The 24,807-nt window shown below is 40.2% G+C and overlaps 1 protein-coding gene and 1 long non-coding RNA gene across 3 annotated transcripts in view; one reads left to right on the top strand and one right to left on the bottom strand.

Annotated features, from left to right (window-relative positions):
* The window catches only part of zftraf1 (zinc finger TRAF-type and ring finger containing 1), a 129,532-nt gene that overhangs the window by 39,521 nt on the left and 65,204 nt on the right, over positions 1-24,807 (top strand). For both annotated transcript variants that reach the window (XM_043690960.2, XM_087987683.1), the window contains exon 2: positions 11,178-11,416. In XM_043690960.2, coding sequence (XP_043546895.1) covers positions 11,178-11,416 — 239 coding nt within the window. The remainder of the gene's footprint in view (positions 1-11,177; positions 11,417-24,807) is intronic.
* The window catches only part of LOC148150031 (uncharacterized), an 85,321-nt gene that overhangs the window by 27,285 nt on the left and 33,229 nt on the right, over positions 1-24,807 (bottom strand). The gene's annotated exons all lie outside the window — the stretch shown is intronic.

Genomic DNA, 24,807 nt, shown 5'->3' with positions numbered 1-24,807 from the left:
AATCTGCGCATTTGGGCTGTTATGTCTGTGACCAAAGTTGTCCCCATCCCATGACCTGTGCAATATCCATTAACACAAGGTGATAAATGGCACTTGCACCATTTTTTCTGGAATGCATAGATTTTGTTTTGTGTAGGATTAAGGCTTGACATTTTGAGATTAAGGAACTAGGTTATAGCACAGGGTTTTTAACTCTTAATAGTTTTATGTACAGAGATATGTAGAGAACAGTGGGAAATGTATAAAACACAACCCTGGGAAATACGTCACTATTTTAAAAAAAAAGGACTCTGCTCGACCTGGCTTGCAAAATTTAACATCTCTTGACGTTAAATAGCTGTTCAATTCTATCTTAAATTATACCATACCATATGCAATCAAATAACCATTCTGCACTTTGAAATGGATCACCCAGGTGTTCTGAGGACAAAGTAACCTTTCCAAGAGTCTCAGACAGCTGATTTTAATTTACTATTTTTCCTTAAACCAGTTGTATTTATCAACTGAACAGCGCTCCAGTTTATTTTTAGTTTGCAAGATAGTGATGTAATTGGGAACAAGACTTTGTTTTATCAAGCTATCCAGTTGCACAATTGGCAAGTTTGTCAGTATAGACCACTGCAAATGACTAATCAGGAAACTGAAACGCTAAATAGACGCAAACCTTTATACTAGGGATAGTTATCTACGTTTGAACAAGGAAAACTAAGCAGGGAGCCATCAGATTACTATGATTTTGAAAGTGTGTGTTAATTTAATTCGTATTGTAAAGGTTAATGCAGTGACAGCGAACAAATATTTTTTAAAAAGTTACTGTCAGTTGATAATACCTTCTGCTTGCATGAAAACCTGACCTCCTTTCAAATCATGCCAAATGCTCTCTGTGAATCTGAGATGGTAATGCAATCTAAGGGCTCAAATGACCTCGTCATAGCAAGAGCAATTGGACACCAGTTTATGTCATTTGCTGAGGAATCTAATGTCTGCTTAAAATAATGCAGAGAAAACAAAATTGTTGGAATCAAACAGACTGAGGGAATTAATGCAAAGTATGCAGTGACTTTGAAGTCTGCATAAAGTTTTGTTATGCTCTGAGGTGTATTGAGCTAGCTTGGGGATTGATTAAAATATTGTCAGAAAAAAGGTGGGCTAGTTATAGACACTGAGCTGTAGGTCAGGGTGAATCATGAGCATTGCATACCAGTTTGAATCCTTTGGCTAGATAGGCCAATATTGAGAATTCAAAGGATAAATGTAAAAACATAACTTAATATGGGCACAAGAAATTGTGGTTTCTGGATAGATTGCTGCAATGCAGTGTGCTTATTACAAATTAGGTTGAGGCATTATAATGAATATACAAGTATCAGCCCAGTATTTACCTACAGCAAGAAACCGAGTGCATTTAATAGTTATAATGCTGTTTTAAAAACTAACCATATCAAAATAGAGCATGCTACCCTCCTTGCCTCATCAGAGAATGAGAGCATGCTACCCTCCTTCTCTCATCTGGTCTTGAGAGATGACATAGGCAAGCAACCAGGTAATCAAGAATTGGTGGCGAATAAGAAATGAAGTTTCATTCTTGTGGGGAAAAAATGACTCAGATTTTGAAGCTAGGTTGAAAAATTATATTTGGGTCAAGAGTGCCTCAACAATTATAGATCTTAGATCAGTTCTTGTCCGATTTTGAATTATTTGATAAGGATAGTGGTTAGAATTTTTGATAAATCCAACATAACAACCAGGAGTCAGGACATCAGAGAATCTTTGAATTTAAGTTTTTCATGTGTATGGATACACCAAACACAGCTCATGAAGATGCAAAGTTTTGGCCAAGTTTTAAATTTATTTTTTTCACATGTTAGACTCAAGTTTAAAGATTAGGAATAAGGAAAGTTAGGCAAACTGTTTTTAATTTACAAATTCATGCATTTATTAGCAAAAATGTTCATTGTAGTACGCTTTGTAAATTACTTCTCGATGTGGAGTCTGTGATTCGGCCCAGTGAGATTTGTAGTTGGAGAGATAATGGATTGAAGAATATGAGACGAGGGTGGGTTACTCTTCGGAGGGTCCGTGTGGACTGGTTGGGCTGAAGGACCTGTTTCCACTCTGTAGGGAATCTAATGTCTCCTGTTAATTCTGTAATCAAATTTTCTTTGGAGGAAGGGATCTAAATTAATGGAAGAGCAAAATATTGCTTTGTTTCTTGATGATCAGTGATTCTTCTGAACAAAGTAATTCAACTGTAAGCATCATTGTTACTATTTCCAAGAAAAACCAAGCCATACTCCCTTTGTTCAACTCCACATGGAACTACAAGTTTTCATCAAATTGCAAAAATCTCCAAACATCAGAAGCTAAGGTACTTTTCACCACCCCTATATGTTTGGCTGCATCATCATGATTACGTTATTTACTTTTGGCAGCAGGCATGCGCCAAGTTACTGAAATTTTTAATTGCATTTCTACTCCCAGCTACCTTTCTCATCGGGTTGGCTGGTGCCAGCATTTGGTTTCAAAGTTTAATGCCACAAACCGGGTTCCTTCCCACAATATGAATGGTGTAATGAAAGATCTCATCCAAAGTAGGCTAAAGAACTTGATTCAATTGCCTCATCTTTTGGAAGATTTCTTGAAGCTCATTTGATGGAGCAATGCAAGTTTCTCTCAATCATCATAAGAAACCAGTGATTTAATTGAGAGTTTGGTTGTCTGTCGAGTGCTGCAATGTTCCCTCTTTAGCAATAAAGCAGTTTGTTATCTGGGTTTTACTCTTATCAACATTTCTGCCTTCATGTCCACCCAGTTGTTGGTGGCAACATTCCGTGTTGTTGCATTTGGCAGCGAAAGATACCTTTTTTGAGGAAAACCACCACCAAAGGACTAACCTGAAAAATCTGCCTTAATCACTACCCTACTTCTCAACACCAAACTGATGTATCACCTCATGAAGGTATTCTCTTATTCATTACTTTGAACTGAAACATGATGTACGTGGATCGCAGATGAGAGCTAGTAAGTTCTACCACAACACATCATTACCGTGCAAATGAAGAGGAATTTCTGGAAACTATTACCAAGGAAGAATTAGTATTGGTTCCCCACAACCCTAAACAAATATTAAATACTTTCTCCTTCCTTGTCTTCTGCTGCAATGACTATCCGTCAGTGTCTTTGCAAATAATAGTGGACATATCTGGTTGGATGCATACTTGACTAGTTTTTACTGAAGTGGTTTGTTGAACCCTGAGAAAGAAGTGTTGCTTCTACAAATAATGTTATTTGCTGGACATTCCCCAGTGTACAATCAGAATTGAGAAATTAGTTTTCTGGATTGTCCAACACTTGCTTGAAAACTTACAGCTCAGATGCCTGAAGACTTGTTGGTTCCAGCCAGAGGAAATGTTATATGAAACAGAGAAAGCTCAAGATTCTATTTCCTCCTGTTTTATGTGACGCTTTCACAATGCTAGTAGATCGCTGAACTTCATCTCCTCCTGTCACTCACCTATTGTGTCACCTCCATGTTTTTACATTTTATCTTGAATATTCCTTCTCTTTACTGGCAGCCTCATCTCCACCTTCACTGCAGATGATCGTACAATTTATCTCTATACTGTATTTTGTTTATTTCCACAATCTTCACTGACCCCTTATGTAGTGGTCTATGATATCCTTTCTTGTTACCAGACACATCTGTTCTTAGCATCCGAAATTTCTTTAATATCCAGTTTTCTTTATTTGTGCACTAGATATTCTGTTTTATTATACCTTTTAAATAAAGCAAGGATCTTCTGGCCTTTGGTGAAACTAATTCTTTAAATTGTAGAAATTTTGCTACCACAAATCATTTGGTGAACTTTGTTGCCATGCTTTTTGTTAGCATTTCTGGCCTTTTACTGTATACCTTTCCCTGTGGTCACTGCCTATGCTGTAAGGGAACACAAAGTTAACAATGTACATTTCAATGTACAGGTAGTTTAGTTAACTCCTTTTATCCTTTCGGCGTCTGGAATTTGCTGCTTGTGTTGGCAGTGGAGGCAAAGGGCCTAAACTCTTTTTAAAAAGTACCTCGATCTGCACCTTAAGTACTGAAAGCTGCAAGGCTATAAGCCGCATGCAGGAAAATGGGATTATGAAGGGCATCTGGTGTCTTTGGGTTGGCATGAGCAAGATGGGCTGAATGACCCCCTTCTGTTCAGTATCATTTCAATGATTCTATCTTGAAGAACAAAACTGCTCTGAGCTTTCAGCAAAACAAATAGAGATGATTACGTTGCATCTGTACAAGAGTCCTTTGGATCTGCCAAGCAAACTGCTTTGGTGAAAGGAGTTCAGATTCCATTTCTCCTTTTCACGCAAAACATTTGTCAGCTCTGGAGAGTTTAGATTGGTCCTATTTGAAGCCCCGTCACCAGGGGAAAATCTTGTTTCTCTGATCCCATAGCTCAGCAAATAATCAGTCAGATTAAATCCTTCGAAGTCCCAGGATGAATTTGTGGGGTATCTTTCCAGTTCTTGCAACCTCTCTGCCAAATGGTTTTGAATAGCAGAAGCTGTCTTCATGTCATGAACAGTTTTTCCCAGATCTTGAATAGAAGAGGATTAACTTGGATGCTTGTAGAAGGTTTATGAAGGAAACCTTGAAAGTGGAATTATTCATCTTGCAGCGATCTACTAATAGGTTTGAATTTTATTTAGCAAGTACTGAACCTGTTTTCTTCAGGTCAGGCAGCGTCCAAGGAGCAGGACAATCGCCCATTACTGATGTTCATTCTTGCTTATGCCTGAAACATCAATTCTCCTGCTCCCCGCATGCTGCCTGACCTGCTGTGCTTGTCCAGTGCCACACTTTGTGATTCTGATCTCCATCTGCAGTCCTCACTTTCACCTATATTTTCTTGCAATCTGAAATCTCTCTCACTGAAGGGCATTACTTTTATTAGTGAAGAATCTTCATACACAATCCTGTCTTTGCGGACATCTACCTTGCCCTTCTACTAGCCAATAGAATGTTCACCATAATTCAAATTTTAAATGTTGACACTTCATCAAAAAAAAAATAATGTGACCTGAATCCTGCCTAAACAGAGCTTTACAAATCTAATGTGCTTCACCTCCTTTAAAGTGTCCCTGGTCTGGTTGGGACCAAGAACTGATGCGTGGGAAGGCATTGCAAATTGGGCAGCATCCTGAACTGTTCCCAATGAGCACTGCTGTCTTTGGTTCATTAGTTAGTCCTTCTTTTATGCAGGGTTTTGTGCATTCAGATTCTTCAAATCACTTTGGTCACACCACAGCTGTTACTCATGTAGTAATTACCTTTATATGTAAGGCAGAATATTCTTGCCATGGGTAATGCTGAAAAATACGATACCTAACTATAGGTATAGAACTCCTGTACTAATCTTTAGTTATTTGCTGAAAGGTGTTTTTAAAAAAAATTTGGGTGCAGGCCCTCATTAAATTGTAAGTTCTCTGGTAATTTGTCAAAATTGCTGATGCAGCTAGCATTATTACCCGATGTCAGAGGGCAAATGCACCTATATTGCTGTTCTCTGATCCAGTAGTTTAACTCCAAGTGCATATTAATGCATGTTTATTGTGTGCATGGAGCTGAACCAAAAAGCATATGGAAATCTATATCTATAGAAAATTCATCATTTCAGCAATGTTAATGTAGTCATTCAAATTAGTTTGACACAGGTTGACTAAGAGTTTTAGCAACAGGCTCGAATTCCATCAACAAGAGGCATTGTCCCTTTCATTGAGCTGTGCTCTCAGAAAAGCATATGTTTCTGGTTACTGGGGAGTGATCTGAGTGGTGCTTCTGTCTGTTAACTATTGATGACAATTTTTTATTTTGCTAATATTATTAAATTCCATCAGTTTCATTTACAAAATGTCACTGGATTGTGAAATGTTTTAATGTTTTAAGCTGGAACCGAGCATTTGATGGAACAGAACTGTCCTAACTACTAGTCTTGAGCAATTTCTAACCATCTTGTCAGGTTTTCTTATAGGCATCCAAAGTCAACTAACTGCTTTCTTCCTCATTCATCTATTTTTCATAAACTTCATGATAGGCCTGTGGGTGATGACAACTCTGATAAACTTCCAAGAATGTTACAATCTCTGAAAACTTGCAAAAATCTTCCTGATTCCACTGCTGCACTACACGAGTTGATGTAAGATCAATTCTCTTAATCTCCAGTCAGCAACATCTAACTTCTTCGTCTTTCAGTAACATCAGTTCTGAAATATTATCTTGCAAGCATGTCATTGTGAAAAGCTTTGGTATAGCTTTTGACTCATTTCAAATAAACTTAAGAGTTGAAATATCTACATCAGAAAATGGAAATGAAACGAATTCAAGAAAATGTTTCAACCATTTTGAAATTTCTTTTCAATCACAACCCTTCAATGAGCTTTTATTGTCTTCCATCAAAAGACAGCAACAGACAGACATTGGGCATGCCACAACCTCTTCCACTTTTTCATGATGTGACATTTTGTAGACCCAGTAACTTCATTTGCTGCCTTTCAGAACCTTGATCTTTGGAGTTTCTTTACAACTAAATTTGAATTCAAGCAAAAATTCTTAGAGGGACTTTGACAAGTAAAAGAACAACCTTTTGATCCTTGGACTCATCTGATAGAAGAGAAACTGATTAAGATAGGATAGTTTAATTGGAGAACCGGTGTCATTCTAAATGCATTTGCCATATCCTCATAGGCACAATGGGCCTATGCTACGTCATTGACTCTGTGGCTCCATTCTCCGTTTTCATGTTTTGCTGTGGAGTCAAAAAGGGTGGTGCTGGAAAAGCACTTCAGGTCAGGCAGCATCTGAGGAGCAAGGGAAGTCAATGTTTTGGGCATCAGCCCTTCATCAGGAGGGCTGTGAACAGCAACTCTCCTGCTCAGATGCTGCCTGACCTGCTTTGCTTTTCCAGCAACACCCTTTTCAACTCTGACTTCTCCAGCATCTGCAGTCCTCACTTTCTCCATGTTTTGCTGTGGAACCTAGCTTAAGTAGGCATTGAAGATTTTAATATCTCAGCATCTGTCCATGTTTTCTGGAACAAAGGATTTTGTGTTATTTTTGCACGGCTGCAGTATTTGAACACAAGGTTTCCTATTGATAGAGGAACCTCTGACCTTCGGTTTTGCTGACTGACAATCTGGATCAAGGTTGTTTGTTCTGCCTTAACAGGTTTGATGTAGGCCTTGGTTGGGTGGGTTTATGCCTGTGCTTTTCGCATTCACTGCATTTACAGTGGATCTGTGGCAGCCTTCTTCTAAGACAGTTTACACCATAGTGGTCATCTGTGTTATTGCAGATGTACTTATGAAATCATGAGCCATGCGCTATTTTTAGGTACAGGTACATAATCCTTTATCTGAAATGCTGGGTTTTAGAATCCTGGGTTGTTTTTTCGGAATTCAGAATTGTTCGGATTTCAGAATAAATGACATCTTCACAGTGAAATAAAAATTATTACCTAACAGCAGACACGTTGTGTGAATACTATGAGTGCTGAGACACCATTGATGCCTGCCAGTACTGGGCCACGCCACTACATCACATCTGAGTGACGTGGTTTGAGTGGGTGTAGAGTTGGGTCCCCTGTTCGTGTGTCAAAATGACCATCCACAAAAAGATTTTGGACCTTTTTGGATTTTGGAATTTTGGATAAAGGATTGTGTAACTGTACAGTGTTCTAGTTCCCAATAACTCATTAAGAAAAATTCTTTACATCTTGCCTCTAGATTTTTTTTTGTGTATAGTTTTGAATTTATGACCTTTTGGTTATTGATCCATTGAGGAAATCTTTTTACCTTTGTTTCAAAGGAAGTAGGCCTAGCATTCTAACTTCTGAAATGGAGATTCTTTAACCCCATTAAATCTGCACCTTTTCATTTATATTCTCTGGTCAGATAAAATCCATTTTATGGAGATCCACTGTTATTGAGAAGGAAAAGAAATTGAATGCTCCAAAACACTCTGCTGTGGTTCCAGGCTTACTTTACAAGTGAGGACATCTGGTTTATTCATCTTCAGCCATTGCTTGGAATTTTGCTATTAGAAGCGTCGTCTGACAATCTAGGACTCCAGAGGTGCAATTCAAGCATTCCTGTTATCTAGATGGCACTCGAAGAATTTTTGGAAATTACTTAGGTCTTGAAGAAATGTCTGAAACTGAAAGCCATTCCAGTGAGATTTATTTTTACTTTCTTCAGTCAAAAGACTTTTTCGGGTGTGTCTTTGATTAAATGCCCGCCTCTAAGAACAGGAAAATATTGAAGTACGAGGAACTTAACTTGAAAACCTTATCAATGAACATTTACCATCTTGCCTTTCTACCAGGAAGAAAAAATAAAACTAATCTAAAGGTGCTAAGAGTTAATTAAACGTTGCAGTTTAAACAAGATTTTCTTTGTACCAAATTGCTCCAGTCCCCAGAGTGTTTCTCCATATACAGAGTCACCTTTTTTAAGACAAGAAAAGTTAAGCCTTTTATTCTCTAAAATAACATTATACATTTGAGATTGCCCTTTTTAACTTTCTACACATACAAATTCAGGATGATTACTTTTCCCCTCAAAGTGATATCTTATTTTCTTTCTTGAAGTTGTTCAAGACAGTCTTCTGTCTTTGTGTGACGTACAAGACAAGTCTGTACAAAAGCTTTGAATTTGTGTTCTTGAAAAATGCTGTCTACTTTGGACTTTGGCTAGGTTGGGTTCCTGGATCTGTTGAACTAGAAGTCTTCATGAATGTTGAACATTCCTGTCTTTTATTTACAGATATAATCTTGTCATCCATATTGTTCTACAATGATAGAATGAGAAGAGCTTGATTTTTAGGACTATATCACAATATCAATCTCCCTAAAATGTTTGCAAATTGAACCATTAAAGTTGTCAATTGGAATGGAGGCCACTTTCTAGAACTAGCTTATGGAAGTCTCTGACTATATAGTTTAGGATGACTCTTAACTTCTGGAGGCCACAACAGCATAATGGCTCCTTTTAAACCTCTAATCTCATTTGTCTTAAAACATGGATTGGTTCAATGAATGTTCATTTCTTGATAGATCCTCCATATTGTCTAGTGTGTCTTTCTGATTACTTCTAGTAGAACTTGGAATGCTTGTAGATCCGAGCAAAATTCCAAAGAGCCTATCACTAACGTCCCCTCCACCATCATAACATCAAACTCTTGATTCAGCTCAGTAGACATCTTAAGAGCTTTCTATAAATCTTGATTTATTTGTTGCACTCTTCATTGGCAATACGACTGGTGACTCATGAACAGGCTACTACAAGATAAAAACTTCCTTATTCTATCTGCTGCAGGCACATAACCACAGGAGATGAATTCAAGTCCATGAAGTATTCACATTGAAGGTATTAACATCATTAGTTAATAAGATCATCTCAAGTATCTTCCAAAAGGAGGAGTCATTTTGAGCCTTGAGACTTGTTTGGTTTACCACAGATTCATCACTTTCATTTCCTAAGTGTTAAAGCACATTCCTAAAATACATGGAGAATAAATGAATGAGGAAGAAAGATGATTAACTACCTTCGTTTGCTGTGATCTTGCCTATTTTTTTGAATGTATGTTATCCTCCACATATCTCACATATACCCACTTATCCTGCTGTTTCTAGCTCTCATTTGGAGTGTTTTGACATTTTACTAAATGTTGACAAAATTGTTTTCCTTTGCTGTGTAAGCGTTACCTACCCTGCAGGCTGCCTCCATCGATAAAAGAACCGCGGACCGGTGTGTGGCCACGGCTCTTATACAGCTTAGGAGTGGGGAAAGATCATATGGCCCTTGAGAGACTTCAGTGAGGTTAGAACTCATGGAGGGAAACCATCCAGGTAATTTCCCCTATTGGATGATGGGACTGTCCTGAGGTATGTGGAGGATAAGAAAGGGAGACAGAGAAGGTAGGTAATCTTGCTGTACCCAGATTTCCTTGTAAATTCCCATAAAATATCTATAGTGATATGTCTGGTAAAATTACTTTCTGTCCCTGATTGATAAAACTATTGGACAATCTGGATAGTGCCAGTGGACCAGATGGCACAGTGCATAGCCATGCACCCTCTGTCTAACCCTTTGAATGGTGTCAGCCAAAGACTTCCTTTTGATTAAAATTCATTTGTGTCATGCCTGCCAAAGGTGTTACTTAAATGTGAAAGAGAGAATTCCAACTTTAAGCTTTCTTTACCAGCACGTGGGCTTTGCTGCCTGGCTTGTGAACATCTCTTGAAATCTCAAAAATGTCACTTTGCTCAGATGACACAAAATCTGTGTTGGGGAATCTGTCTGGAATTTGCTTTTCAGTTAAATCTTAGCTGTACACTCAAGTTGACCATAAAGTGTTTCTGATGTACTGGGGTATTGGCATAGCATCCAATGATGAGAGTTTACACTGTTCTTTCACCAATAAACCTTCCCTGCAAATGTGAAATTACTTGGGCAAAGTATTGTCACTGGCTGCTGCAATCTGTTGGTTCTGTGGCAGCTTATGGTTCTACGAATCAAGGTATATCTGCTGTTTTGTTTCTCTTCCTCCCACTCCAGCACCCAGAGATTCTTGACAGTGTTACCAATTCCCACTGAATAAGTTAGGGAAAGGTAGGTGTATGTATTAAGAAGCTTATCTTCTGTCCTCCAAGACCTGACTTTTTGCCTGGCTGAAGAAAGGTGGAGGTGAAGGCCTCTTCTATTTCCAAGGGCTGTTGAGGACTTTTACAACAGTTAAACACTGTGTCTGTCTCCATCCAATTCCCCAACTGACAAGGTTTAAGTAACTCTCCCCATTTTCAATAAAAACAAGGTACTCGTTTTACAATCTAGCTGTGAAGGGACTACTAGGACAGTAAGTATAGCAAGCAGAAGTTGCTGGCTTGATGACCAGTGGTTTGAATTTGGATTTAGGTGGGTTGGGGCATTGCAGGAGGCTGGAGTGTTCTGCATTGCGCCTGAATAGTTCCAAACCTGAACTTGAATTCCTCATGCTGTCAAGTGGATGCAAAATGAGAAATATTCAGCTTCCCAGCACTGCCCTCCTTCCTGTTCAAAAAAAATCAAAGACTTGCTGCAGTGTCCAACTTGGTATAAATGTAAGTTTTCTTTCCGCCCGGCAGTGCACGAATGGTCACTTGATGTGTGCAGGCTGTTTCATTCACCTGCTGGCTGATGCCAGGCTGAAGGAGGAACAGGCCACCTGCCCGAACTGCCGCTGTGAGATCAGCAAGAGCCTGTGCTGCAGGAACCTGGCCGTGGAAAAGGCGGTGAGTGAACTTCCCAGCGAGTGCGGCTTCTGCCTGAAGCAGTTCCCACGCTCCATTCTCGAGAGACACCAGAAGGAGGACTGCCAGGACAGGTAATGCACTTAAACCAGGCAGTTTATTAACCAGATCATGGCCCTCATTGATCCTGATTTTTATTTATTGTGCATAGGATACAAGGGGACTGCAGGAACTCGATTTTAGAGTGGCAGGAATGTCTTGACATGCACAAGCATTTTTTTTTTTTGGGCAATGTAAAACAAAAGTCTATGATAGCCATATGGCACTGCCAACTTGTCTATTCCTCCATTGTCTTATGTGCACTGCCCAATAATAAATGACAAGTTCTAATACTAGATAGACCAAAAACCAGTCCCTTATGCCCATAAAAATGTTGAAATGAGTCTGAAGAGCATAGAACAGCAGCTGTTTTTGTTAACCATGTGTTACTTATCCTCCTTTTTTTAAAAAAAAAGCCTCTTCTATATAAATTAGAATAGTATAATTTTACAGTACAGAAGGAGGCCAATCGACTCTTCATGTCTGTACCAGCTCCCGAAACATCTACCCAGAAAGTCCCGTTTTCCAGCCCTATCTCTGTAGCCCTCTAAATTCATCCCTTTCAGCTCATATATCCAGCTCTCTTTCGAAACTTCTTCACCTTCATTCTCCTAGCAGTGACACTAACAATTGAGTAAAGAAGTTCCTTCTCCTCTCACTCCTAGCTCTCTTACTAACTGTCTTGAAATTGTGACTCCCTCTTACTGGCATACCAACTTGAGACAGAATATCCTACTTGGCCCTGTCAAAATTACTGATTTCTTCACTGGTAATTTTCATGATATATTCTTGTGAATATATCTGGTGTCATGTAACTAAACGATCCATTGTCCTTGCTGTCCACCCTCTAAAGCTAATGGTGAGAGTGTTGGGCAGCAGTTTAGTCACAAAATTAGCAGGAAGCATTCTTGCAGGACAAATTTATTAGGTTCTTTTCATTAATACTGTCTTAGGAGTTGACAAATAATGCCAGTTGTTTGAAACAACGCATTTTAGCCTTTGCCGTCATTTATTTCGAGCAAGACTAGTTTCATAGGTTAATTTTACTTCGTTAATTTGGTCATTTTTTTCAATGTATGTTTAGAGCATAGCCAGGTATTTCTGGAGCCATCTCACTTCAAAGCACCTTCTGCCCTGAAATTGAGAACCCCACATTTTGGGGGAACAGGCCCTGTGCAAAGTATTGATTCTTTCACTTGGTACGCTGCTTTAATTGCTGCTTTATTTTGAAGGAAAGCAATTACCCTGGAGATCTGCCAGGGAGCAGAGATTATTCAAGTGTTTAAGAATTGATTAAGAGTCTTGAACATTCTTTGTTCTCTAACCTGTATCAATGCTTATCTCTACCAATGTGCTACAAATGCACAGATGTGTCCTAAAGTCTTCACCATTTTTTCCTTCTTGGATAAGTGCCTTGTTTTTTTTATAGGAATCTGCAAATCTATTTGGCAAACTGTGTTTTGAGCTAATTTCTGATGCAATAGCTACTTGCAAACCAGAGTTTCTTGTAAACAAACAAATCCCTGACCAATCAGGACTGGCATGTTTTCTGAGGTTACACACAAGAGTGGGGAAAGGAAATAATGAAGAATCCCAACAACTGGTTTTATCTCCTGTCTTCCAGTCTTGTATTTTGATCTTGCTCAACCAAGTCTCATAGTATGTAATAGGAAACTTTATCACTTAAGCATTCAATCGGTTTAACTCTTAATCTAAAGCAAAAACTCAGAGTAAGGGTAGTTCTGTAGGCTATCCTTAGTTTTTTTTTCCCTACCACTGACAGCAAATATGGATGTTCTGAACATATTTTTGCCATTCAATTCTCAACTCTACTTTCCAAGTTAGTATTCAGAGGAAGCCTTACAGTTCACCATTGCACCATAGACCCCGGTAACTGCATGAAAGTATGATATGGCAAATTATTTTTCATGGTTTTCCTTCAATTGGTGACTCTTGTATTTTCTCTTGCATTTGTGCTGTTGCAGACATTTCAAGATTTGTCTTGAGCCTTGGATCCTTCCTTGTGATTGGCACTGCATCTTTCTGATGCTGCCTTTCAAGGACAGCACTGGAAGTTTCCACCTTTGGTTGAGCTGTTTGTTTGCATGACTTAAAAGCAAGAGATCCTTTACCACTGTTCAAAAAGCAGCTGCTTCATTTCGTGTCCCACCCAAATTTGTTCCTTCACCAGTGCCACTACGAGTTTTTGATTCAACTTGTCTGGTTCAAGGCTATTCTGATACAAAAAAATGGCTAACTAAAGTTTTCTAGTCTGGATTTTCTCCTGTTTCCATAAGGTTGTCTTCAAGTTGGAATGTTCTGAGGGCATGGATTTCTCATGGGAGCACAAAAGGAACTAGAGGGCATGGGTTTAGAGTGGGGTGGGGGGGGGAGAGATATAAAAGAGACCTAAGGGGCAACGTTTTCACGCAGAGGGTGGTGCGTGTATGAATGAGGTGCCAGAGGAAGTGGTGGAGGCTGGTACAATTGCAACATTTAAAAGGTGTCTGGATGGGTATATGAATAGGAAGAGTTTGGAAGGATATGGGCTGGGTGCTGGCATGTGGGTCTAGATTGGGTTGGGATATCTGGTTGGCATGGACGGGTTGGACCGAAGGGTCTGTTTCCATGCTGTACATCTGTATGGCTCTATGAACTGTGGAAAAGCCAACTTCTGAAAGGTAGGGTAAAAAGGAATCTTGTCTAAATGAATTAGAATCAAGATCAGCAGGCAAAACTGCAAGTGAACGATAGGCTGCCTTTAAATAGAATTGAAGTACAGTCAAAATATATTCTCATAAAAGGGAAAGTTAGGGCAAATATATGCAGAGCTCCCTGGGTGACAATAGTATTGGATGAAGCAGAAAAATTGTGTTTAGGAATGCTATCAGGTGGAAAATAGAGACTGAATATAGAAGCTTCAGAAGTTGGATGCTAAGCAAATAACACAATCAAAGAAAGTGTATGAGCATAAATTGGCCACTAGTTAAAGAAAATCCAAATCCCTCTCATAGGCATATAATTAGTAAAAGGCTGGTAATGGGAAGTAGGGCCAATTTTTGGTCCATAATTGGATTTATGTATATTGGCAGGGGCAAAGGCTTTTATGTTGTCTCTGTTTCATACTTAAGGTATGAAATGAATGTTTTGCATTTGTCTTTACCAAGGACGAGTTGTTGCATGGGTAATGGTGAAAGAGGAGCTAATCCATACATTTGAAGCGTATGAAAGTGTTCAGTTAATGTAGAGGCATGTGTTAAGAGTGTATCATATTGATGTTGGAATTTGGATCTTTTAAAAATAGCAACAGATGGATTTCAGTTAGTCCTATGAAGGTTTATTTTTAAGAAAAGGTCAAAGTAATTTGGACAGTGACATAATTATATCAATTCCAAGAAAGCAAGTGTCTGGCAGGAACCCCTAAAATGATTATGCTATTGAATTTTTAATAGAGTAAACACATGGAGACCATTAATTAGTTTTCAATTTAGAACAGAAGATTCAAATCTTTAGTTCAGAAGAATCAGGTGTTTAATTCTGAAGCAACCTAGCAGCAGAATCCAGTTTTATTTGATGAGAACTAATCACTTCCTATCCATTCGGGTCTGGGCTTCACTGGCTAGGCCAGCATTTATTGCCCATTCCTGGTTGCCCTTAAGGTGGTGGCGAGCAGCCTCCTTGAGTTGTTGCAGTCCAGGTACTATAGATAGATCCACATTGCAGTTGGGTAAGGGATTCCAGGATTTTTCCCCTATTGACAAGTCAGGATAGTGAGTGGCTTGGAAGGGAACTTACAGGTGGTCGTGTTCCCATGTATCTGCTGCCCTTGCCCTCCTGGTTTGGTAGTGATCGTGGGTTTAGAAGGTGCTGTCTGAGGATCTTTGGTGAAATTCTGTAGTGCATCTTGTAGATTGTACAAATTGCTGCTGCTCCTGAGGTATTGGAGAGAATTAGTGCTTGTGGATGTGGTGCTAACCAAGCAGGCTCTTTGAGTGAGATGGTGTTGAGCTGCACTCATTCAGACAAGTGGAGATTATTCCATCACACTTCTAACCTGTCAGAATGTGGAAAAGCACAACTGGTCAGGCTGCATGCGAGGAGCAGCAGAATTGACATTTTGAGCAAAGATCTATTTTCAGGAATGAAGCTTGTGGCCCAAGGGAGCTGAGAGATAAATGGGAGGGGTACTATCCTACCTGTCCAACTTCCTTCCCACCTATCTGCTCCACCTTCCTCTCTGACCTCAGACCTTTACCCTCTCCTTCATCTATCTATCGCATTCCAGCTATCTTTCACACACCCCCACCTCAGTCCCATGTATATCTCAGCCCCCTTGGGCCATAAGCCGCATTCCTGATGTGAGGGGCTTATGCTCAAAAATGTCGACTCTCCTGCTCGGATGCTGCCTGACTGGCTGTGCTTTTCCAACACAACACTCTTCAACTCTGGTCTCCAGCATCTGCAGGTCCTCACATTCTCCTCCTAATTTGTGCCTTGTAGATGGTGGACAGGCTTTGAGGAATCAGGAGATGAGTTATCAACTGCAGTATTCCTAGCCTCAGACTTGCTCTTGTAGCCGCTTTTGTTTTATGGCGAGTTGAGTTTCTGGTCAACGTTTCTCTTTAGGATTTTGATAGGAGTTTGAGTGCTGGTAACACCATTGAATGTGAAGGGTTGTGGTTAGATTGTCTCTTATTGGAGATGGTTATTACTTGGCATTTATGTGGCACGTGCTACTTGCCAATTGTCAGCCCAAGCCTGCATTTCAGTATGGACTGCTTCAGTGTCTGAGGAATTGCGAATGGTGTTGAACATTCTGTACTCATCACTTCTGACCTTTTGATAGTGGGAAGGTCCTTGATGAAGTAGCTGAAGGTGGTTGGGCCAAGGAACCCCTGTAGAATGTCCAGCAGTTGAGATGACTGACCTCCAAAAACTACAGCCACCTTCCTCTGTGCCAGTTATGACACCACCTAACAGATTTTTTGCTCCTAGATTCTGATTGTTTTCAGTTTTGCTCAGACTCCCTGATGCCACACCCATTGAATGTGGCTTTGAAAGGATTCTGGGTAATCCAAGATGGAGGACAGGAGAAAATTGTGGCTGTAAGAGCTGCTTTATTTTTTTGAGTTAGTTTAGGTGTTGGAGGTGATTTCCTCTAATTCCAGCAGCAGCAATTATTATTTTATTTCCTGTTGCATTGTTTTGGGACTTTGGTGGAGATAATCAAACCAGCAGCACTTTTAAAAGGAGGAAGTCCAACAAAAGGCAGTGACCACATGGTCAGTGAGGGGGAGAGAGAAAGAAACCTACACTGCTAACTGACACAGTAGTGAATCTGCACAGTCGCCGCCTTCGCTGTTTGAGTTTGTATATTTCTGGAGTGCATCTAGGAAAAATTAACCAACAATGAAATACACAGCAGACCTTGGAGGAACCTGTGTGGGTAAGTTCACAGCACAGGAACAGATAAGTGCATAGCTTTTAAGCATAACCTTGCTGTAAGTCTACAGTAATGAGTAGAATGGGTTCTTCCTTGATTGTATGTTTACTAACTTCTTTAGTAAACCATGGCTCTCTCTTTCGACAACTACCTCCCTGCCTGACAGGTATATACTTAGCAAGGACCCGCAGTAGCTATTCCTTGAAATAAGCTCCACATTTCAAGTGTGTCCATTCCCTGCAGTTTTCTTCCCCATCTTAAATCTTACCTAATTGCATCATAATTACCTTTCCCCCAATTATACCTCTTTCTCTGCAGTATATACCTATCCCAAGGCAAAAGTGAGTACTGCAGATGCTGGAGGTTAGAGTCGAGAGTGTGGTGCAGGAAAAGCACAGGTCAGGCGGCATCCGAGGAGCAGGACTATCGGCGTTTCAGGCAAAGGCCCTTCATCAGGATCTCGCCTGTTGTGATTTTGCAGCACCATACTCTTGACATATACCTATACCTGCCCATTGCTATAGTAAACATAACTAAATTATGGTCACTATCGCCAAAGTGCTCACTTATCTCCAAATCTAACGCCTAGCCAGGCTCATTCCATGCTACCAAATTCAATGTGGCATTGCCTTTTCTACATACTGTGTCAGCAAACCCTCCTGCACACACTGAACAAAAACTGACCTCTAAACTACTTGAACTATAGTATTCCCAGTCAATAATGGGGAAGTTAAAGTCCCCATAATAACTACCCTGTTACACTCGCTCCTATCGAGAATCATCTTTGCTATCTTTTCCTCTACATCCCTAGAACAATTTGGAGGCCTATAGAAAACTCCCAACAGCATGACCCCATCTTTCCTGTTTCTAACCTCAGAACAGGATAGACCAGATCTAAAAGTTGAAGTTCTAAATTGGAGGAAGGCTAATTTTGACAGTATTAGGCAAGAACTTGCAAAAGTTGATTGGGGGCAGATGTTCGCAGGTAAAGGGAATGGCTAGAAAATGGGAAGCTTTCATAAATGAAATAACGAGGGTCCAGAGACAGTATGTTCCTGTTCAGGTGAAAGGAAAGGCTGATAGGTGTGGGGAATGCTGGATGACTAGAGAAATTGAGGATTTGGTTAAGAAAAAGGAGAAATGTCAGGTACAGACAGGAAAGATCTAGTGAATCCTTACAGTATAAAGGTAATAGGAGTATACTTAAGAGGGAAATCAGGAGGACTAAAAGGAGACATGAGATAGCTTTGTCACATAAGGTTAAGGAGAATCCAAAGGGTTTTTACAAATATGTTGAGGAAAAAAGGGTAACTAGGGAGAGAATAGGATCCCTCAAAGACCAGCAAAGCAGCCCATGTGTGGAGCCGCAGGAGATAAGGGAGCTACTAAGAGTATTTTGCATCAGTGTTTACTGTAGAGAAGGACATTGAAGATATAAAATGTGCGGAAATAGAAATCTTGAAAAATGTTCACAGTACAAAGGATAAAGTGCTGGATGTCTTGAAACGCATAAAAGTGGATAAATTCCCAGGACCTGATAAGGTATGTCCTAGAACTCTGTGGGAAGCTAGAGGTGTGATATATTTGTATCATCAATAGTCACAGGTGAGGTTCCAGAAGACTGGACATTGATTAACACGGTGCCACTATTTAATATTGGTGGTAAGGAAAAGCCAGTGGACAATAGACTGGTGAACCTGACATTGGTGGTGGGCAAGTTATTGGAGGGGATCCTGAGGGACAGGATTTATATATATTTGGAATGGAAAGAACTGATTGGGGTAGCCAGCATGGCTTTGTGTTTGGAAAATCATGTCTCACGAACTTGATTGTTACTTCAAAAAGTTCAGAGGATTTATGAAGGCAGAGAGGTAGACATGATCTATATGGATTTCTGTAAGATGTTTGATAAGGTTCTTCATGGGAGACTGGTTAGCAAGGTTAGATCTCATGGGACACAGGGAGAACTAGCCATTTGGATACAGAACTGGCTCAAAGGTGGAAGACAGAGGGTGGCAGTGGAGGGTTGTATTTCAGTCTGGAGGCCTGTGACCAGTGGAGTGCCACAAGGATCGGTGCTGGGTCCACTACTTTTCATCTTGTATTTAAGTGAGCTGGATGTGAACATAGGAGATAAGTTTGCAGATGACACCAAAATTGGAGGTGTAGTGGACAGTGCAGAAGGTTACCTCAGAGTACAATGGTATATTGATCAGGTGGGCCAATGGGCTGAGGAGTGGCAGGTGGAGTTTAATTTAGATAAAGGGGAGGTGCTGCATTTGGAAAAGCAAATCAGGGCAGGACTTATACACTTAATAGTAAGTTCCTGGGAAGTGATGCTGAACAAAGAGACCCTGAAGTGCAGGCTCATAGTTCCTTGAAAGTAGAGTTGCAGGTGGATAGGATAGTGAAGGTGGTGTTTGGTGTGCTTTCCTTTATTGGTCAGAGTATTGAGTACAGGAGTTGGGAAGTCATGTTGCTGCTGTACTGGACATTGGTTAGGCGATTTTTGGAATATTGCATGCAGTTGTGGTCTCCCTCCTATCGGAAGGATGTTGTGAAACTTGAAAGGGTTCAGAAAAGACTTGGAAGATGTTGCCAGTGATGGAGAATTTGAGCTATAAGGAGAGTCTGAACAGGCTGGCGCTGGAGCGTCAGAGGCTGAGGGGTGACCTTATAGAGGCTTATAAAATCATGAGGGGTATGTATAGGGTAAATAGACAAGGTCTTTTCCCTGTTGTGGGGGAGTCCAGAACGATAGGGCATTGGTTTAGAGTGAGAGAGGAAGATATAAAAGGGATCTAAGGAGCAACATTTTCACACACAGGGTGTTGCGTGTGTGGCATGACCTGCCTGAGGAAGTGGTGGAGGCTGGTCCAATTACAGCATTTAAAAAGCATCTGGATTGATATACGAATAGGAAGGGTTTGGAGGGATATGGGCCAAGTGCTAGCAAATGGGACTAGATTAGGTTAGGATATTTGGTCGGCATGGACAAGTTGGATCAATGGGTCTGTTTCTGTGCTGTATTCTATGACTCTATGATGTCAAAGGCTGTCATTCTAGTCTCGCCTCTAGAATTCACCTCTTTTTGTCCATGTTAGAAACAGGCTATAATGAGGTTAGGAACTGATCGGCCATGGTGGAACCCAAACTGAGTATCATTAAGCAGGTTTACTGAGCAGGTGCTGTGAGATGTCACCTGATGACACCTTCCAATACTGCTGATCAAGAGTAGACTGATGAGGTGCTAATTGGTGGATTGGATATGCCTTGCTTTTTGTATGCTGGTCATAGCTGGGCAATCTTCCATATTGTCTGAGATGTCAGTGTTTTGGAAAGCTCGGCTGCGGCAACTTTGGAGCAAAGTCTACAGTACTATTGCTGAAATGTTATCAGGGCCTATAGTCTTTGCAGTATCCAGTGCCTCCAACAGTTTCTTGTTTATCATATGAGGTGAATCAAATTGGCTGAAGACTGTCCTCTGTCATGCTGATGACCACTGGAGGATGCTGAGGTCGATCATCGACTCGGCACTTCTGGCTAAAGATTGTTGCAAATGCTTCAGCATTATCTTTTGCCCAGATGTGTTGGGCTCTTCCATCAGTGAGGATGGGGATATTTGTGGAGCTGTGCCGCCTCCAATTAGTAGTTTAATTGTCCAGCACAATTCATGACCGGATGTGGCAGGACTGCAGAGCTTAGATCTATAGCTATTGTTTTTGTTAGTGAAGGATTCAAGCCAAGAGGGTTTGAATAAGGATTGTCAAGTTAAAACTGAAAAGGAATTGGCTATCAGATGTGAAAAGTACATGCCAGTGGACTTAGAACGGAGTCAACGGGGTGAAATTTCTTGGGCATTGAATAGGTCCAAAAAGGATAATGTTGGGGGAACATGTTGAAACATTGTTTTACCGTGTGTTTTAAAATCTTTGTCTTTTATTTATCTAAACTTTTTGTGATAAACTTGCTCCTTTGTTCAAAGACATGGGCAGCCTCGTGTGGATATGCTTGTGACTAACCACTATTGTAACTTAGATCGCATGTTTTGTTTGTTACACTATCAAGCCAGAGCTTAAAAATGTGTTGCTGGAAAAGCGCAGCAGGTCAGGCAGCATCAAAGGAACAGGAGAATCGATGTTTCGGGCATAATCCAACACTATCAAGCCAGGTTTTGTTCTGGGGGTCTGACATTTCCATTATTGCAATCAGCTGGAGGTATTGGTGGGCTATCTTCATTTAAAAGTTAATAAAAGCACAAAGACCAAATGAGATTCATCCAATTATACTGTAGAAAATGAGTAGAAATTGCGGAGCCATTGACCCAACTACTTAGTCTGCTTTCGAGACAGAAACAGTGCCAAAGGGCTGAAGAATTGTGATTGCCTTTCCGATAGGGAAACTTGTAGAAACAATTTAGGACAAAATTGATTGTCACTTGGGCAAATGTGGCTTAACTAAGGAAAGTTATCATTGATTTGTTGAAGAAAAGCTTGATTGAGTTTTTTTGTGCAATAACAGGTTTGATGAGGCTAGTGCTGTTCACGTGGTATAATGGACTTCCAAAAGGCATTTAATAAGCTGCTGCAAAACAGACTTGTTAGATCTCAGAATAAAATGGGTACTAGCAATATGAATACAAAATTGGCCAAGTGACGGAAATGAAGAGTAGTAATGAATGATTGCTTGTTTTTTGGACTAGAGAAAGGTTGTTTCTAGTTCCCTGGGGATCAGGGCTCCTCTTCCAGATGTGTATTAATGACTTTGATCTGGTATATTTGGTGAACAGGAAACAATTTCAAAATTGCAGATCTTTTAAAACTTGGAAGTATTGTAAGCCATGAGAGAGGCAGCATTAACTTCAAAAATGTATATCGGCTTGGTGGGTGTGGAGGGGAGGGAGTGTTGAAATAGTGGGAAATTTAAATTTAATGCTCAGAATTTTGAAGATTATCAGGAAGAATGCAGAGACCCTGTAAAATTAAAGGCACAATTCTAAAGGGAATGGAGGAGCAGAGGAACCTAGGTGTAAATGTGCAGAAATGTTTGAAGATAGCAAGTCAGGCTGACAATGTAATTAATAAAAGTATAAAATCACGGAACATAGGTTGCAAAGGCAAGAAAGTTATACTTTTACAAATCATGAGTTTGACCTCAACTAGATTATTACCGCCCGTTCTGGGCATTGAAGAGGGTGCAGAGAAGAATGAGTGGTTCCAGAGGTGAGGAACTGCAGTTCCATAAATAGATTGACAGTAAGATGCAAGAACAGAAGACAACCATTTGGCCCACCAGTGAGATCATCATTGATCTAATCATTCTCAACTCCATTTCCTTTCACTCTTATCCCTCAATTCCCTTACTGATTCAAAATCTATCTCAGCCTTGAATATACTTGATGACCCAGCCTGTACAGCCCTTTGTGATTTCAAAAAAATTCCACAGTTAGAGGACCGTCTGAGAGAAGAAATTCCTCCTCATTTCTGTCTTAAATTGCAATCTCTTACTCTGGATTAAGCCCTGTGGTTTTAGACTCTCCTACAATCTGTCGCCATTACTTTGTCAAGCCTTCTAAGAATCTTGTATATTTCAATAAGGTCTCCTCTCATTCTTTTAAACTCCAGTGAGTACAATGCCAACCTACCCAGCCATTATTTTATAAGGAAAGCCCTCCATACCTAGAATCAACCTAGTGAACTTTCTCTGGACTACTTCCAAGCTCTTGTCGCCCCTGAGAGGAGGAGACCAAACTGTTCACCGTATTCCAGCTGTCATATGATGAGTGCATTATATTGTTTTAGCAACACCTATTTTACATTCCATTCCATTTGAAATAATGACCAATATTTCACATGTTATCTGCTGGACTTGGCTGCGAGCTTTTATTCACTCATGAAAGAATACCACAAATCCCTCAGAGCTGTAGCTTTGATTTAAACGTTCCTGCTTTTCTTTATACTACAGTGCTCTCTCACTTTGTGACATTATATTCCATCTACCAAGTTCTTGTCCAACTGTCTATCTTCCTTGGTAGACTCCTTGTTTCGCCCTCATTACTGGCTTCTTGCCTATTTCCTGTCATTTGCACACTTGGTGATGGTGTTCTCACGTCTGTCATCCAAGTCATTGATAGATAAATGGGGACTTTTCTCCTTGCAGAACAAAGCTTGAGGGGCAAGTTAATAGGGATATTCAAAATAGTGAGGAATTGGGACAAAGTAGATAGAAGCTGTTCCCATTCCCATTGTTGAAGGATTGAGAAACTGATGGTACAGGTTGCCGAAAGAATCAATGGCAAGTGGTGAGGGTCTGGAATACACTGCTGAGAATAGAATAGAAGCTTTCAGAAGAGAATTGGTTTACCTGGATGGGAAGAATGTGCAGGAGAGAAGTCCACAGATTGGCAATTTGTGAATTAATTCTTTAAAGAGTCAGCACATGCAAAATGGGCTTTCCATTGTAGAATCATAGAATGGCTACACAATCAGAACAGTCTTTTTAATTAGTCTGTATTAGACTTTGGTGTGACACAAGGAACCCCTTGGTGGAGAGCATTGGGAACCATGGGACCAAAATCTTTTTTTTTTGTCAAGCATTCTACACTTAACACTGTCTTAATTCACTCGTGTTTTGTGTGTTCATTTTCTTCAAGTATCTGCTAAAAGGAAAGTTCCTCCTAAGCTTGCTTTGGGTCGGTAACTGCAATAATAAGTAATCAATTATCAAATTAGGAAAAAGAACCTGCAGAACTTTTTGCCCATTGGCCAGGATCTGAAAGAGAGCTGCCTGTTTGATTTGGTGTGTTGAAATTCTAGAAAAGTTACAACTCCGAGGCCATCAAGCCCATCGTGTCTGAATCGGCTAAGTAAACTAGCTGCTATCTTGACCCCACTTGACAGCACCTGGTCTGTATCCTTGCAGGTTACAGTGCTTCATGTCCAGATCCTGGTTCTTTTTAAGTGATTTGAGGATTTCTACCTCAACTACTGAACTGGGCAGCAAATTCCAGGCATCGCAATCCTCTGGAAAAAATGTTTTTTCCTCCTGTCCCCTCTAATCCTTCTACCCCTTTGAGCTGTATCCTGAGTAATTAACCGTCTGCTAGGGGGGACTGGTTTTACCTGTCCATTCTGTCCAATCTCCTCATCTTGACCACCTCAAATAGATTGCCCCTAGAACTTTTCTTTTTCTCCCAAAAGGAAGCCGACCTTACCCTACCCAGTCCCTCAGAGTTGCAGCTTATAAGCCCTATTTCTGAGTGATTTTCCATATCTACTTGAATAGGTTGGATATTTGTAGAAGCTCAGAAATCATCATATATTGCACTAGCATTTGGTCATCACCTTCTGTACTGGGTCAGTAGTAGCACTCTTGAGAGACTGAAGTGACTTCAAGCCAGTAGTTGAGTACATATTGCAAGCTGGAACTTCAATGCAGTAAACTCTTATTGTTAGATGACTTATTAACCAAAACACTCATCCAGAATATAGGACACAAACTACAGACATAATCTCATTGTTTTTCAATACCATCAGTGTCCCATTATTAGTTTAAAAAGTTTTTTGTTTATTCGCACGTGGGATGTGGGCTAGCTGGTACAGTATTTATTGCGTATTCGCCCTAGCAAGGGTGGTGGTGAATTATCTATTTGAATTCTATGGTATTGGAGCTTCTTCATTACTGATAGGTGCAGGATCTGTTAAGATCCATTTCAGTACGCCCACAATATCATTAGGGAGGCAGTTTAGAAGGTGCTGTCTAAGAAACCTTGATGAATTTCTGCAGCACAAATTGTAGATGGTATACACTGCCTCAACTAAACAGTGGTGGGAGTGAATGTTCGTGGGTGTGGTACCACTTGAGCAACTGATTTTTACTGGATGATATCAAGCTTTTTGTGTTGTTGATGCTCCACTCCTCCAGGCTAGTCAGAGAAGTATTCCATCACACTCCTGACTTCTGCCTTGTAGATGGCAGACAGGC

Source organism: Chiloscyllium plagiosum, unplaced genomic scaffold, assembly GCF_037043375.1.
Source record: "Chiloscyllium plagiosum isolate Xiang-an unplaced genomic scaffold, Cpla_swu_hap1 HiC_scaffold_5, whole genome shotgun sequence".
In the NCBI taxonomy this organism is placed as follows: Eukaryota; Metazoa; Chordata; class Chondrichthyes; order Orectolobiformes; family Hemiscylliidae; genus Chiloscyllium; species Chiloscyllium plagiosum.
Note: the sequence above shows the minus strand (reverse complement) of the source record. Positions and strands in the feature narration are given on the sequence as shown.